This window comes from Lontra canadensis, unplaced genomic scaffold, assembly GCF_010015895.1.
Source record: "Lontra canadensis isolate GAN:19392208 unplaced genomic scaffold, GSC_riverotter_1.0 scaffold1, whole genome shotgun sequence".
NCBI lineage: Eukaryota > Metazoa > Chordata > Mammalia > Carnivora > Mustelidae > Lontra > Lontra canadensis.
This window is the reverse complement of record NW_022630995.1, coordinates 107,224,180-107,241,125: the sequence shown is the minus strand read 5'-3', so window position 1 is coordinate 107,241,125 and position 16,946 is coordinate 107,224,180. Positions and strand designations below refer to the sequence as shown.

At 37.4% G+C, this 16,946-nt stretch overlaps 1 protein-coding gene and 1 pseudogene across 2 annotated transcripts in view; both read right to left on the bottom strand.

Annotated features, from left to right (window-relative positions):
* STPG2 (sperm tail PG-rich repeat containing 2) overlaps positions 1–5,058 on the bottom strand; it is a 586,771-nt gene extending 581,713 nt beyond the window's left edge. The window contains exons 1-2 of one of the 2 annotated variants that reach the window (XM_032861350.1): positions 4,995–5,058; positions 4,025–4,171 (exon numbers count right to left, since the gene is read on the bottom strand). In XM_032861350.1, the coding sequence (XP_032717241.1) occupies positions 4,025–4,133 (109 nt within the window). In that variant the 5' untranslated portion in view covers positions 4,134–4,171; positions 4,995–5,058. Of the gene's footprint in view, positions 1–4,024; positions 4,501–4,994 lie in introns of those variants that run through there. The other variant, XM_032861361.1, reaches the window with a different exon arrangement.
* Positions 5,059–12,284: 7,226 nt separating this feature from the next.
* Positions 12,285–12,865, bottom strand: LOC116868054 (annotated as a pseudogene).
* Between the last annotated feature and the right edge of the window lie 4,081 nt (positions 12,866–16,946).

The window sequence follows — 16,946 nt, the reverse complement described above, 5'->3', positions numbered from 1 at the left end:
GGTAGGGATAAAAAAAGAAACAAAGAAGAGATAAGATAAAAACAAATATCAAGAGAGTAAATTTACACACAATGATATTGATAATTAAATTAAACAGAAAAGTTCTAAGTACCCCAATATAAACAGCAGAGATTGTCAATTGGATAATAAAGTAAGACCTAACTTTATGTTGTCTAGAGAAAACCCTCATAACACATAAAAACATGAAGTTAAAAATAAAAGGATGGAAAAGATTCACCATGCATCCATGAATCAAAGGAAGCTGGAGTGACTATATTAAAATCAGACAAAGCAGATTTTAGAACAGTGAATACTAGAGATAAGAGAGACGTCGCATTATGATAAAGGGGCCATTTCATCAACAGGATTTAGTAATTCTAAAGATCAGCAAGGAAATGATTGCCATAAAAATCAGAACAGGGCTCACCTGTAGGGGAGTGAAAGAAAGATAATTAAAAGGGAAATTGGACAATGTTATGTTTCTTGAGTATTTACTTTTGAGGTTATAATTTTTATGAAATTTTCTACATAAGTGTTTAATCTTACGAGTAAAAGGTTTTGGGTTTTTTTTTTAATTTAGGTTCATACAACATGAGGTAATGTGAGATAAACATGAAAACTAAGAAAGCTAAGTTCAGACTAGCTCTTAGACAGCTGTCCTAAAACCATGGCAGAGAATCTAACTGGATCTACCTAAACAAGTGTGAAATTAATTGCAAAATACTGAAATTCATAGAAAAATAGAAAAGAAAAAACAAACACTCAATAGCCCCAAGAAAGCCAGTACTCAAAAAATCTTCAGTGAAGCTTTCCAAAATTAATTATATAGAATCTTTCATCAATAGGCTAAAAGTGTACATGAAATACTGACCTCAAGTAAAACCACAAGAAAAACAAAGTATTTATACTGATTAGCTCCATGAAAGAAGGGACTTGTCTGTTTTATTCACAATTGTATACATAATGTTTACATTTAGAGTGGCAAACTGTTCTAGCACGCTCAGGACATAGAACTTTCAGTGCTAAAACCACGTTCCCATATAAATCAAGATGTCTGGCCACCCTATCGTAGTGCCCTGCATACTAATCAATAAATATAGAATTCATAGGTGATATTCTAAACTACACCTTTAGTCATTCATTTAACAATAGTGAATGCTTTATTGTGTGTGGAGAGAGGCAGTGAGGGTATAATAATGAATAAGCTAAAACTCTGGCTTCTAATAATGGGAAATCCAGAATAATAAATAATAATAGTACAAACAGTGCTGCCAATAATTAAGGTATAAAACATAGGAGAAGATGGTTCTGGGGACTTAGGGTTAGTGGAGTGTGAGATAAAAGGTTTGATTTGGGACATATGGATATACCGGCATGTGAAGTGCCAACTACAAATGATAAATCAAACTGTCAGGCAGAAAGAAGAAATTAAGAATACAGGAGAAAGAAAGATTTGAAAAGAAAGAAATAAGTTCAGTCTGGGAAATATTGAGTTTGAGGCACCAACAGCAGAAGATAAATCAAACTGGCATGAAGCAATAAAAGTCCATTCTGAGAAAGAAGGTGGGCAGCATGTGATTAAAGGGCAAGTTCCATAGCCACAGCTACTGCCTCAAAACAAAAGGGTCATTCTTCATATAAAAGCAATAACTAGACCTCTGAAACATACTCATCTTCAGGGATATCAACATATACAGCAATCACATATATATTGTTTATTTAAAGACAGATTGCATTCCCTGAGGTGGTCTCCCTAAATTCTGACTGGCTAATAAGATAAATCATTATTGGTGGCATAAGCTCATGGGCATGAGTGCAGACCATGGACAGCTCATGCCTCTATAGCAGGTAAAGATAACCACTCCTCCATCAAAGAAATCTGGGAAAGAATATATTTAGGAGCTAGTGTTACCCAGCTTAGATAACTAATATTGAACCAATATAGATAATTAATATACAGCTGATGTGGGTGCCATTTATTATGTAAATCAAGTTCAAAAAGCAATTAAATTCTCCTTAGCACAATATGCCAGGAGATGTCAGATTACTAAAAAGACTATATTTTTATCCTATTTTACTAGGCTCGTTGCCTCTGGAGAAAATTTGCTTTGATGAGAAAAAATATCCTTCCTTCTTAGATAAGTGTGAGAAAATCAGGAATAGCTCTCAATAATCTGGAATTGGAACATCCAGTCTCTCTCCTACTTGTGAAATCGGAGCAGCTCAGTGTGTTCTTTTTAGGCTGCAAATACTGGGTTGAAAAGAGTCTCTCTGATTAAATGGCTGAAGGCTGAGGCAATGAAGTTTACAGACTGGGGTGAAAAGAATTTCCTGAGGAAAATGTTAAGATAATAAACTGGAAGACTGACCGAGAAGGCTACAGTAATATGAGAGTGGTAATTAGGAAGGAGAAAAGTTAGAAATAACAAGTATTTGCATCTTTCTTATGAAGATCTAAGATTATAAATTCCTCTGCTCTACTGTGGTTCAAGGTAACAAGTTATATAAAGTCCTAACATCTATTCTTCCTACATCATACTCTATAAAAATCTATCTGACCCTTAATTGAATTAACTGTGTATATTTCTCCATAGACCAGTGTGTCGCTGATCTTAAAGAAGGGTAAAACAGAATGAACCTAGGAAAGATATAATAGCTACTTTTAAATTATCCAGTAGAGAAATAATACCTGTACCTTCTATTAATTATCACCATGTTGTCACTAAGTATTGCTAAAACAGGGCTCAATAGGATGCAGCTGCTTCTTTGCTAAGCATAGAATTTCCTAGTTTCTTTCACAAGTCAGCAAGGCAAAATTCTATAAAACAGTAAAAGCAGGGCCTTGCAACACTCCACTTACTGCTTTCTAAGCAGAGTTCACATAAGTCATGTAGTGAGTTTTTAATTCTGCTATGTGTAGCCCATTAGACATTTTTTTAATTTTATTCCAAGAATTACTGTTTGTTATTTTTTTTTAAATTTAAAAGCTGATGGGGCGCCTGGGTGGCTCAGTGGGTTAGGCCTCTGCCTTCAGTTCAGGTGCTGGTCTCGGGGTCCTGCGATCGAGCCCCACATCGGGCTCCCTGCCTAGTGGTAAACCTGCTTCTCCCTCTCTCTGCCTGCCTCTCTGTCTACTTGTGATTTCTCTCTCTGTCAAATAAATAAATAAAATCTTTAAAAAAAATTTTAAAGCTGAGAGTAACAATAAAGATCATGGCTACTGCCCCCAAGAGAATTACATTTAGTGTAGCAGCCAGATAAGTTAACAGATAATTAAGATATAATATCAAAGTCCTATGAAAGAGTCATTAAGGAGTCAAAGAAAGACTTGAGAAGTAGTAGAGTCAAAGAACAATTTCACTTTACCTGAGTCTAAAAGAGTAAGTAGGGCTCAGTGAGGTTAGGAAGGAAGGAACAGCATACTGATCAAAGTATCAGCAGCTACTAAAGCATGGAGGTGAGCGAGCATGAATTTCTTGAAAATGCGAAGTTGAAACTACTGAAATGTATGTGGGGTGAATGCTGGGTATAGGTGAGAGAGAATGTGAGAGGCTTACTACCATGCAAATTATAGTTTTTCCCTTGTAAATCTGCATTTCCTCTGTTGTTACACTATATTTTTAAACAAATGCCATTACTGTGCTTACATGACTGATGACATTAGGGTAGTAGGTTGATTTAGTTTTTTCTGGAGTGCAGATTTGTCGTTGTTTTAATTTTTGAATTTTGCTGCTTTTCAGCATCTGATATCAATATCAATGTTCTTGGAGCCTATATCTGTATTTAATACAATTGAGTTGTTATAAACATTAACCTCCCTAACAATGTATTAACCACCAACCATAACCCAAAATACTTATACCTGTGATGCTTTTCGATCCTTATTTTATTTTGACACAGCTGAACACTGTCTTTAATTTGTTACACTTACTAAGGTACCATTGTGTTTAACAAGTACACAGAAGCGAGCCTGGCTGAAAGTGAGGTGTCTGTCACAGGAGGCTTGCCTTTCCCTACCTCTTACCTGTTGCCTGCTGCTTCAGGAAAGGTACCTGGTAGGATCCAGGACCCACATGCTCCTCAGTGCTGCCACCTTCGGCCAATCTGAACAAGCGGGGAGCTCGATCATACATAATTCTGGGAGGGAGGGGCGGAGCGGGAGAAGCCGCCGCTGCAAAAAGGGTAAAAACAAAGCGACTAGAGGCGTGGAGCAAAAGGAAGCTGACGACGGTCTGAAGAGGGTCGAACAGAACTTGAATAAATGGACGAGCTAACCACAGAGGCTATCTCCCTACTTGCTCACTGGGGTCAGATTTTTCTCTAGGTCAATTTATAGCCCGGTGGTACAGTGAAAGGGAGGGCGACCAGGAATAAGATACCCCTCACAACCATCTAACTGTTCACCAGGCACAAACTGAAGTACTCCGCTAGGAAAGGAGATTAAAAAGTAGGCGCCAGTCCCTGTACTTCCGGTCTTCCCTCCGCCCATTTCTCTCCGCCCCGGAAGTCTCTAGGAGCGAGGGGTCGTAGTACTCCTCCCCCGCCAAGCTCTCGGAGCACGCGCACTGAGCTGCGGACGTCCCGCCTTGTTCCGCCCTTCGCTCACCGCGTACTCAAAAGTAGAGCCGGGGTAATGGGGCAGGTACTCTTGCGGCGCCAACGGCTTTAAGGTTTGTGCTTGTCGGAAGAGGTCTGGAAAATACGTTAGAAGCGGTTAGAGCTTGCTTGACCATGATCTCTTTCTTCTATGAACCAGTTAGAGCGGCAGGAAAGACAATAGCAAAAACTGTGAAAGAAAAAAACCAATCTCTCCGCAGAGCCTGGGTTCTGCAAACTCAGCATCCCCCCCCCCCAGCTATTACAACTACATTCGCACCCACAGAGGGAAAACACCTCTGACTCTATCGTACAGATAATCCCAAACCAAGAAGAGAATCTCAGGAAGTGGTGGTGACAAGAAGCAGTGAACCGGAGGAAGGAGAGGAAAAGCTCACCAACAGAAGCAATGCAAAGGCCGGGTAACAGAAAGCTCTGTTTGTTGTCACATGCCAGGCAACGGCAACATTGACTCCTCACTCTGTTTATAACCAAGGGCTTGAAAAGGCCCAGTCCACCCACCCTCACCCCGAACCAATGAGACTCTTAACCTCAGGTAGAAGGAACCTGGCTTGTGCAATGGTCTTGAGTCTATGTCAGAATCCACCTTAAAATGTCCTCTGGCTGTTTTGTTTTGTTTTGTTTTGTTTTGTTTCCCCAGCAAGAAGCCCTTCCACATTCTAATATCTTTAAAGGGTTAAATAGATACTGTCTTGACCACGCCTCACCCTCAATGAGCTACAATACATTAACTTGCATCTACTACAAAGTTTTATAGTATTTATACTCTGCAGAACACGATTTGATACCCAATTCTGTGGGTCATTTGTTATGACAGTTGTTCCATAAAAGTGAGATGATTTCCATACAAAGCTGTATGCTTCTACAGGATATATCTAATACATTTTTCTTTTTCCTACTCAGTATCTAGCTGAATAATCATTTTCTTAAAACACATTGGCAGGGGCGCCTGGGTGGCTCAGTGGGTTAAGCCTCTGCCTTTGGCTCAGGTCATGATCTCAGGGTCCTGGGATCAAGCCCTGCTTCGGGCTCTCTGCTCCGCAGGGAGCCTGCTTCCCCATCTCTCTCTGCCTACTTCTGATCTCTCAAATAAATAAAATCTTAAAACACACACACACATTGACAAATGCATAGAGATAGAGATATAGATATAAAGGCATATACTATAGACTGCTGCTAGGCTATGGGGATACAAAAATAGGACAAGTTCAGCCTCAGGCATTCTGTAAGGAATGGAGAAAGAGATGTGTATCAGTGGTAATATGAGGTGACAAGAGAGATGTATAAAATTAAAAAATATATATTGCAGGACTTTGGAAACTGCCTCTTCCTACTAAGAAACTAGATGTTGATCCATAATCCTTTCTCGTGGACTTATTTCTCCTTGCATGCTTGCAGAAAGCCTCATAATTTCCTCAAAGTTATTTAAACCTTATTTTCCCAATCTTCCACAGATACCCTTTGAGATCTAGAACCCATTTACTACCGCATTTTACGATATTGTATGAAAAGAGAAAAATCTGTATGCTTTGGAGGATGATCCAGTGGTGCTGTAAATTAGCTTTCTAGTGGTGGACATTCCTTAGGGACTTTATGTTCCCTTAACCCCAACAAGAATAGAAACCCAAACTGCAATTTCAAGTCTAGGCCATCTTTGTAGTAAACACTGGTGCAGACTGACAACCTCCTTCTGGCTATTCAAGTCTGTTGTGGCCTTGATTACTCTTTCCTTGGATATATTTGGGTTTGAGATTGGGAATGGAAATCATAAAGGTTTATCTGCTTTTTGTCTGATCTGATTTTTGGCCAGTGAGCCTAACCTAATTTAGGCAGAAGGAGTTCTTCATACGGTTTATCCTAGCTCATTTGCAGATCTCTAAACAGGACTTTGTGACCTTAAAACCTTTGTACCAGGTACAAATACAGTGTTTTTCTATCTTGCCTGTTTCCTCAGTGCATGTTCTTTTCTCAAGGACCTCATAGAAGGGTAACTGATGAATGGTACTATAATGTTGCTGGGTCTTGTGGCCGGATCTATCTAAATAACAGCTCTGGGGGCTCCTGGGTGCCTCAGTCGTTAAGCGTCTGCCTTCTGCTCAGGTCAAGATCCTGGGGTCCTGAGATTGAGCCCCGCCTTGGGCTCCCCATTCATTGGGAAGCCTGCTTCTCCCTCGTCCACTCCCCCTGCTTGTGTTCCCTCTCTCTCTCTTTCTATCAAATAAATATTTTAATTAATAAATAAAATATTTTAATAAATAAATAAATAACACACCTCTGTATCTAAATAAAGGTACACCCTCAACACTCTTTATAATTTTGTAATACTTGGTGTCTCTCAGAATCTCCATTCTTAACACAGAGTCTTTCTTTAAAAGTTTTTAGTGTGAAAATCCTTCCTCTATTTCCTGAATCACTGTAGCTGTTCTACCTTTCCCGGCTATTATTTCTTTCTTACGATTCAGTAACAAGAATGGTACACCATATTTTGGGATTGGAAAATCTTTTTAAAGGAGAACAGTAAATCTTTTTCATTATCTCTCATTGTAGTAAATATTTCCTGAATAGTTTTAAATGAATGTGCTGCAGGAAAAAAATAAATACATTAACATAGAATTATAATTACATATAAAGACGAAATAAAGAATTTGACTCAGCACTTCTCAGTTCCTGCAAAATAGTCTTACTGCTAATTAACCACCCTATACAGTTATTTCCATGGTATTAGTAAGAAATGGAACCCATATTTGAACTAACATTTATTTGACTACAAAATTTGGATTATTTCCATTCCTCCATGTTGGCTACCACTAGAATAAATAAATCAGATTGGTTCTTTATCAAATATGTTACCTGCAACGAAGAACTCCATAGTCACCAATTTTTCCATACAACATTCTGAGGATTAAGTAGATAGCAGGTGATATCTGGAGTATTGCATGAGATGTGGGAATTCTTCCTTCAATAGCTTTAAATACCTTATAAATATTATAAAACTGAATTGGTTTTGAAAACTAATTTCTTCAGCCCATTATGATTTGGTTTCCATTGTTTTGCTTTTTTTCTTAAATAAAAATCAAATAATGGTGATACATAACTTGGCATGTATTATACAACAGAATATACTTTGTCAATGTTATTAGTAGTCACATTGTAAAGTGATATGTATTCAAGTTAAAATGGTGAAAATACTTATGTAATCATTTGAGGTTCATAAAGTATATTTTATGTTCAGTATTTTGTTTAATATAAATTTCTTTCTCTAAACTGCAGACATATTATGATTCTGAAATACGAAAATTTCATGAAATGTGTTTTAAAAATTATACCATGTTATCAGTGACCACCTGATTTTTTTTACTTACATTCATTGAACACCTATTATATGCTAGCACTGTGAAGCACCTTATACCAATAATCTAAATCTTTTCTCATATAACTCATGAAGTAGGTTCTATTACTGTCTTTATTAGTATGCTGAAAGCCACTAAATTTCTCACCCAATATCACATAGTTAATGAATAATGGAGCTGGATTTCAAACTAGTTAATTTGACTCTAGACCTATTTTCTCCTTTCTTTTTTTTTTTTTTAAGTAGGTTCCAGTGTGGGGCTTGAACTCATAACCCTAAGCTCGAGACCTGAGCAGATATCAAGAGTTGGGCACTTAACCTACTGAGTCACCCAGGCCCCCCTCTAGACCTGTTTTCATAGCCATTACAAGGGACATGTCCCCAGCTATGCTTTACTTTCACACCCAGTAATTTCTTCCTCAGTTCTTATTTGAGATTGGCTGTATGTTTGTTAATTTACCTAAAAAGGAAAGTCTGGAGGTAGTCTTTCAGGGGTGATATGGTGGCTCCTTCGTGGCAGGGAACCAGGATGCTCTATTATGCTGCTCCACGTCTTGATGTATGCCTCCCAGTCTAAGCTGAGCTCATGGTCTAAAAATTATCTGCTAGAATTCTAGGCATTATAAGCAGCAGGAAGAGAAAACAAAGTATAGCCCCCTTCATTTTCAAAGAGACTTCCGAGAAGTAACACATAGAAAATACATGCTTACATTTCATTGGCCCAAACTATGTCAGCAGGTACATATAGCTATAAAAGAGGCTGGAAAACATAGCCCATCTCTGGGTATCAGGTTCTATTATTAAGGAACAGGGAGTCTGTGTAAAAGAGAAACACCACTCAGTTTTTTCCACAATTGCTTATTTGGGATAGCTTCCTTTCTCTTGGTGTCCAAGGTACCGTACTTTCCAGGTTCTCATTATACTGTCCCTTAACAGCATCTACTGTCTCCTCTAATTTTTGTTTTTCTCTCATTTTTCTTACTCTCCCATCCTCTCTCTTTCCCCATGTGCAATCATTCATTGTCAAACCATGTATCGCCTTTGAGATTCAGGCATTTCCAAGTATCTGCTCAACATTTTTTTTTAATATTTTATTTATTTATTTGACAGAGATCACAAGTAGGCAGAGAGGCAGGCAGAGAGAGAGAGGAGGAAGCAGGCTCCCTGCTGAGCAGTGAGCCTGATGCGGGACTCGATCCCAGGACCCCGGGATCATGACCCGAGCCGAAGGCAGAGGCTTTAACCCACTGAGCCATCCAGGCACCCCTCTGCTCAACATTTAAATGTAAGTGATCCACCATCAATTCAAGTTAAATATTCCCAAACCTTAATTCATTTTTTTTCTCTGAAGTCCTCCTCATACACCTAGTCTCCTATTTCTGTTCAGAAGAGCAGTATCTTCCCATACATGAGGCTTACAACCTCGTAGACTACTACTTTTTTTCTCCCACATCTAAAAGGCTGCCAGGTCCATTGTGTCTGCCTGTGATCTTTCTGAAATCTGCCCCTCACTGCATTCTTGCTGTCCTTTTGATGATGTTCTCAACCCTACTGATTTAGTGTATTCTAATATTTCACCTGGAATCCCTTTGGTAACTTGTCTCTTACAAGTTATCCCACACATTGTAGTTAGGTTAATCTTCCTAAGTACCATTTTGAAAATGTCTCTCCCATGCTCAGAAATTTATTGCTACTGTGTAATTTTGGCACTGGGTGTTTCAAACAAGCCAATCCACTTTTCCATTTCTGTATCTTCCTGCACGCCCCATTCACACAAGTTACATAACATTCACACAAACCTTGCCCTTTTCATTTCTGTACTTTTGTTCAAGACTTTATCTCTGCCTAGAAATGCCCTTCCTTCACATCTTATCTATGAATGTTAAACTTTAGGGAACATCATTTTTTAATTACAGCATTTAGATAGCACATTTTAAAGAGTACATTTTTAATGTTTGTTGAATATTTTTTAAAAGATAGTAAAATATAAAATGAAACACCAACAAAGTAATATTACTTTTGATACCAGGTTAGTACTTTAAATTTAATGAGAAAACCAAAATTTGTAAATGTTCTGAAACAACAAAGGAGTACTGGCTTCTTCTTGAGAAAAAAAATGAACCATGCTTATATTAATTATTTATCTCCTAAATGTGGTCACAGACATCCACATTTGCTGATAGTTTTTGTTGCTTTTTTAAGAAGTATTGTTCTGTGGTGCCTGGCTGGCTGTCAGTGGAGCATGCAACTCTTGATCTCATGGTTGTGGGTTTGAGCCTTACATTGGGTATAGAGATTACTTTAAAAATAAAGTCTTTTTTAAAAAGTATTGTTCTGAATAGCTCAGCAGTTAAGTGTCTGCCATCTGCTCAGCTCTTGATCCCAGGGTTTTGGGATCAAGTCCCTCATTGGGCTTCTTGCTCAAAGAGCCTGCTTCTCCCTCTGCCTGCCACTCCTCCTGTTTGTGCACTTTCTCTCTCTCTCTCTCTCTCTCTCTGACAAAAATAAATAATTAAAAAAAAATTTTTTTGAAGTATTGTTCTGAGGGTCACCTGGGTGTCTCAGTTAAGTATCTGCCTTCAGCTCAGGTCATGATCCCAGCATCATGGGATCAAGCCCCACATCTGGCTCCCTGCTTTTCTCTCTTCCTCTGCTGCTTACCCTGCCTTTGCTCTCTCGCTGTCAAGTAAATAAATAAAAATGTTACCAAAAAAAAAAAAAAAGAAGAAGAAGAAGAAGAAGTTTGTTCTATCAGATAGAAGGAGACCAAGAGGAAAAGTTTGGAAATTAAAGGAGCCAGCTTTTCAGATGTAGTACCAAGAATCAGAGTTTTCCACTTGTTAGAGTATATTAAGCATATCCATACTAGTAAGCACATCTATACTAAATACCAATTATTAATATGAAGACGTATAAGATCATATGTCTAAGTGAAAATATACTGGGTCAAGAGAAGTAGAAGATAAGCCACAGACTGGGAGAAAATATTTGTGAAAGACACATCTGATAAAGCACTATTACTCAAAATATGCAAAGACTCTTAAAACTCAACAGTAAAAAAACAAGCAACCCAATTTAAAAAAAGGACAAGAGACCTAAATACCTCATCAAAGAAGATCTATAGATGGCTAGTAAGCATATGGCAAGAAGCTCAACATCATATATCATCAGGGAAATGCAAAATAAAACAAAAATATACTACTTGTGTTGGTTTCTCCAGAGAAACAAAACCAATAAGATATATATATATAGAGAGAGAGAGAGAGAAAATTATTGCAGGAATTGGCCCATACAGTTATGGAGGATGAGAAGTCCCAAGTCTCCAATCTTTAAGTTAGAGAACCAAGAAATCTGATGATATAATTCAGTACATGTCCAGAGGCCTGAGAATCAAGGAAGTCAATGGTATAACTCCCAGTCCGAGGGTAGAGGCCTGAGAATTGGGGGCCACTGGTGTAAGTCCCAGAGTCTGAAGGCCCATGAATAAGGGGTTCAGATGTCCAAGGGCAGGAGAAGATGGCTATCTCAGCTCAAGAGAGAAAATTTACTCTTCCTTTGCTTTTTGTTCCATTCATTCCTCCTATTCATTCTCCCTATGGATTGAGTGATGCCTGCCCACATTGATGAGGGCAGTCTACTGAATCAAATGCTAATGTCTTCTAGAAACACACCATAGCCAAACCCAGAAACAATGCTTTACCAGCTTTCTATACATTCTATGGGCCTGTCAAGTTGGCACATAAAAGTAACCATCATATCACTACACGCCTATTAGAATGGCCAAAATCCAGGCTACTGACAATACCAAATGCTAACAAGGATGTAGAGTAATAGGACCATTGCTAGTGAGAATCCAAAATGATACGCACCTTGAAAGACAGTTTGGCAGTTTTCTTACAAAATTAAACATACTCACCATACAGTCCAGCAATCATGCTCCTTGGTGTTTCCCCAAAGGAATTGAAAATTAATGTCCACATAAAAACCTACACACTGATTTTATAGCAGCTTTATTTTTTGGCGGGGGAAGGGGTAGCAGGGGGTCCTTTTTAACTGTTTAATGTGACATGAAAGAGATGGTGTGCTGATGCTCCATCATCTCAATAGAGAGTTCCCAGGAAGGGAAAAGGCTGATGTTTTTTAAAAATTAAAAAAAAAAAAAAAACTGTAAAGAATTCAACAGGAAGTTCTTTAAATTGCAGAAATGTTATTATCCTGTTTCATGACATGTTAGAAGCCTAAACCTTAGAGATTTGTTGCCTCCACTGCATATAGGTCTGATCATTTCTGGCTAAAAATGAGGATTTACTGGCATATTTCAGCCAGCTTTTTCAGGTCTGTCCCAGTGGGCTGGTCCAGAAGTCAAAAGCTCCAGGATAGACTAACAGCTGCCAGCCCCTCTACGTAGATTTGCACAAGCTCTACAAAGCAGTGTCATAGCAGATGCCCAGGCCTACTCTGCAGTAAGGAGCATCAGTTGTGGAAAAAATATCACCAGGACTCAACATTTTAGATTCTCGTAATGTAATTTTCCCAGGAACATCAATGTCAAACAGATGGAGCTTTCTGTGCTCTACCTGTAAAGTTTCATCAGGCCTAAACACAGCCCAGGTGTTAAATAATCTCCCAGCATCCTCTTCAAGAATGGAACCTCCGATGAGATATATGCTGCACTCCTTTGCTACTTCAGAAAGCTTCTGTGTGGATTCACCAGGTATTTTCTCTGCATATTCAGGAAAATATTTCATACCAAATTTAAGAATTAAAGCATTCTGGAAGAGCAACTATTTTGGCTCCTCCTCTTGCTGCCTCCCAGACAAGGCCACAGGCTTGAATGAGGTTATCTGATTTGATGAAAGAAACCTGAAGTTGGATGAGGACCAAATGAAAAGAGGCCATGGCTCTCCAAGGTAGCACCATGGGTGGTGCAACAGAGCAGAGGTCTCTGGGAGGAGAGCCTATAGTAGCTTTATTCTTAATTGTCAAATCTTGGAAGCAAGCAAGACATCTTTCCGTAGGTGAGTGGATATTTTGCAGTACATGCAGGCATGTTGGAATGTTATCCAGCACTAAAAAGACATGAGCTATCAAGCCATGAAAAACATAAAAGAAACTTAAATGCATATGGCCATTCTGAATGGCCATTCTGAAAAAGGCCACATACTGTATGATTCTGGAAAAGGCAAACTATGGAGACAAAAGATCACCTACTACCAGTTGTGGAGTAGGAAGAAGAGATGAACAGGTGGAGCACAGGATTTTTAGCACAATAAATATACTCTGTATAATATAATGATGGTTGTATTTCATTTTACCTTTGTCCAAATACATAGTACATGCAACACCAAGAATGAACCCTAATGTAAACTATGGACTTTGGGCAATTATAATGTGTCCATGTAGACTTATCCTCAGTTTAAAAAAAAAAAGTAATATTCTGGTGAATGATGTTAATAATTGGAGAGGTTATACATGTATGGGGGAAAGAGGCATATGGAAAATCTCTATACCTTCATTGCAGATTTGTTGTAAAACTAAACACACTCTTAAAAAAAATAAATCCTTTTTTTAAAAAAGGGGTATGAGAGAAAATGGATACTCAGCTGATGATATCCTTTTACCCCACTGTAGTCTCATTATGATTCTTACATATGTAAAAAGATGCTCAATAAATGTTTATTAAATTATTTTGAATTTCCAGGAATTTCAGTGAAATAAGTGGTTTTTAAGAAGTTAATTGAAAGAATGTGTCTTACACAGGGAATCTAGGACTATAGGAACTTAAAGGTGACCTCTTTCCCCTCAACTACCAACATTAATATATCTTACAGTCTCCTGAGTAAACCATTTCTGAGGTCTCTGGGCAGCCAAGTACAGGTAAAGGTTTGGGTTCTATGAATGTTCCAGTAGAAAATAGGATGAGGGCTTCCTTCCTCATGAGATAGTCATCACCTTCCATGACTTCCAAGATTTCTATCACTGAAGGCACCAGTGGGGTGCCACCTGACCCCAGTAAGCTAACAAAGGTATAATACATCTATAAAATAGATTTAATACATCTAGGTAATCATCTAAGATGATGTTCAGAGAGAGGAAGGTCTTTCAAAATAAATAGAATTCAGACCACTTTCTATAGGTGCTAGCAGAGACAGATGACAGCTAGTAAAATAAGAGCACTTGAGATGGCACAGGAAAGAGATTCTGAAGCTAAACATATGACTTCCCAGCTGAACAATTGCATAGATTAATTGAAAGAAAGGCTAGTAATTGTTGCAACCCAAATGAGCTTGAGACCAAATGGAAGAAATATGTCAAAACAGAGAACAAAAAAACATAAAAGCACAGAAATGTACAGGAACAGATAAGAGACCTAGAGATAGATCCAGAAAAATGAATACACAAATAATAGGCATTCTTTCTTTTTTTAATAATAGACATTCTAAAAGCAGAAAAGATAATTGGGGCATTGGAGGAAGTTAAGAAAGAAAGGAAAAAGAATCCTCAGAATAAGACCTGAGTCTTCAGATTAAAAGGACGAAGATTGAGTTGCTATTAATGAGAAATGGCATATATCTGGACATAGCCGAAAAATTCTTATGGAAGAGACAGAATAAGTTGCTTATAAAGGGAGAGGATCAGAATGAAATTAGAATTCTCATTTTCAACACTGCAACATCATAGACGAAGGAAAACATACACAGACTACTAAGGGGAAAAAAGTGGATGGAAACCAAAGGAGCCTATGCCCAATAATAATTTTATGCATGTGTTAGTACATAAGTAAGACGTGTGGATATGTGAGAATTTAGAAAGTACTGTTTATTATTCATATATAGCAAATGAAGAGACTCATGATTTGGCTCTAACCAAAAAAGAAATTATCTATATAAAACTATATGAAAAACCTCATGGTAATGTGTTGTCTTACACAATAAAGAAGAGAGGAAATAGTGTTGGTCAATAAACTTTCTGTAAATATATCATATTATATTTAAATATTAATACACAATAACTGACCAAATATAACTGGTTATATATGTTCTAAGTAAGGACTCTAGAAACTAAGATGACATAGCTGATGAAAAACTAATTTGCAGTCTGACAAATTATATAGAAAAAAGTAGGAACTGGGGGATCTAGAGGAAGAAGTAACACAAAGTGTTGTGGAAATCATGGCTGATGAGAAAGAGAAGAAAAGAATAAAGAAAATGAAAAATTCTAGAGGCTTCATCTTACCATGGAGAGTGACCAAGAGAAAAACAGAATGTTTTAGTGAAAAAAAAAAAATGTCTATCTTATTTTCAAGTAATAGTGAGGAAATGTGTCTGATTTGGAGCACAGGAAAGGAGAGGTAACCAATAATAGAATGAAAATCTTGTAATAGAGCATCCACATTAAAAAAAAAATGAGATGAGTAATCACTAACTCAAGCCAGTATAAATGCATAAAAAAGTAACATAAATAATAAAAATTAAATGAAAGAAATAAAATCAAGCATATGATCATTGCACTAAGTGTAAAGCATTAAATTCTCCCACTAAAGATAGAGTTAATCAGATTAATTTTAAAAATCTCAGATAGAAACTACTATTTATAAGAATCACTAAAATACATTGACAATAAAGGAATGGGAAAATGATACCAGGGAAATTCAGACCAAATTGAGATGAGATAACCAACTATGGGAGATTTAAGGTTAAAAGTACCAAACTAGACTAAGAGAGATATCAGCTACTGATAAAAACCAAGTTTATGTATACTGTACACTTGAAACTTATACAGTGCTGCATGTCAATTTTATCTCAATAAAACTGGGGGAAAAAACAAGTTTATGAAGATGATACAACAGTAGCAAAACTATATGCATCAAATATTACAGCTGTTACATAAAGCAAAAGCTCTTAGAAATGCAAAGAGAACTTGATCAAAATACAGTAGTAGTGGACATATCAATGCACCTCTTTCAGAATTGGATAGATGAAAAATAAGTTGTGAAAAATAAAATTGGACTTGATACACAAAATCTTCTGTTTGACCTCAAAGGAACTTTAATAAATTTTGAAATACAAAGTTATCATGAAATACCAAGTATTTTATGTAGATACTCCCTCCCTAAAGGAGAAGAAATATTCCTCAAATGTTGAAGTTAACACACCAACTTCTCTCAAAGAAGAATGAAGAAAAAAAGAAACAAGGAAAGTCTTGAAACAAAAAAAGAACAACTACTGTGGAAAAACCCAGCAAATGCTACCACAGCCAGGTGATCAAAATTAACATCAACAGTCATAAATTGTGTTGATAGTATGTAACTTTGATGTGATGAAAATAGCACTGTACCCTTATGATCTTCCCCTGAAACTCATAACCACAGTCTAATTATGAGGAAAACAGACAAATGCCAATTGAGGGAAATTCCTCAAAATACCTAACCAGTACTCCTCAAAACTGTCATTGTCATCAAAAACAAGGAAAGTCTGAGAAACTGTCAGAGCCAAAAAGAGCCTAAGGAGACAAAACAACTAAGTGCAATGAGTATCCTAAATGAGATTCTGGAATAGATAAAGGATACTAGGTAAAAATTAAGGAAATCCAAATAAAGTATGGATTGGTACATACCAATATATCAATATTGGCTCATTATTATAGCAAATAAATCACAAAAATGAAAGATGTCAATAAAGGACATTGGGTATGGGTTATAAAGAGAGTATCTCTGTACTTCACAACTTTTCTGGAAATTTAAAACTGTTCAAAAATAAAAAGTTTATTTAAAATCAGGCATGAGGAATGCCTGGGTGGCTCAGTCAGTTGATTGCCCTGCTCTTGATTTTAGCTCAGGTCATGATCCATAGTTGTGGGATCCAACTCCAAATAGGGCACCTTGGTCACCGGAGAGTCAGTTTGAAATTCTCTCTCTCCTTTTCGTCTCCCTCTGCCCCTCCCCCCACTCATGCGTGTGAGCATATGCTCTTTCTTTCTC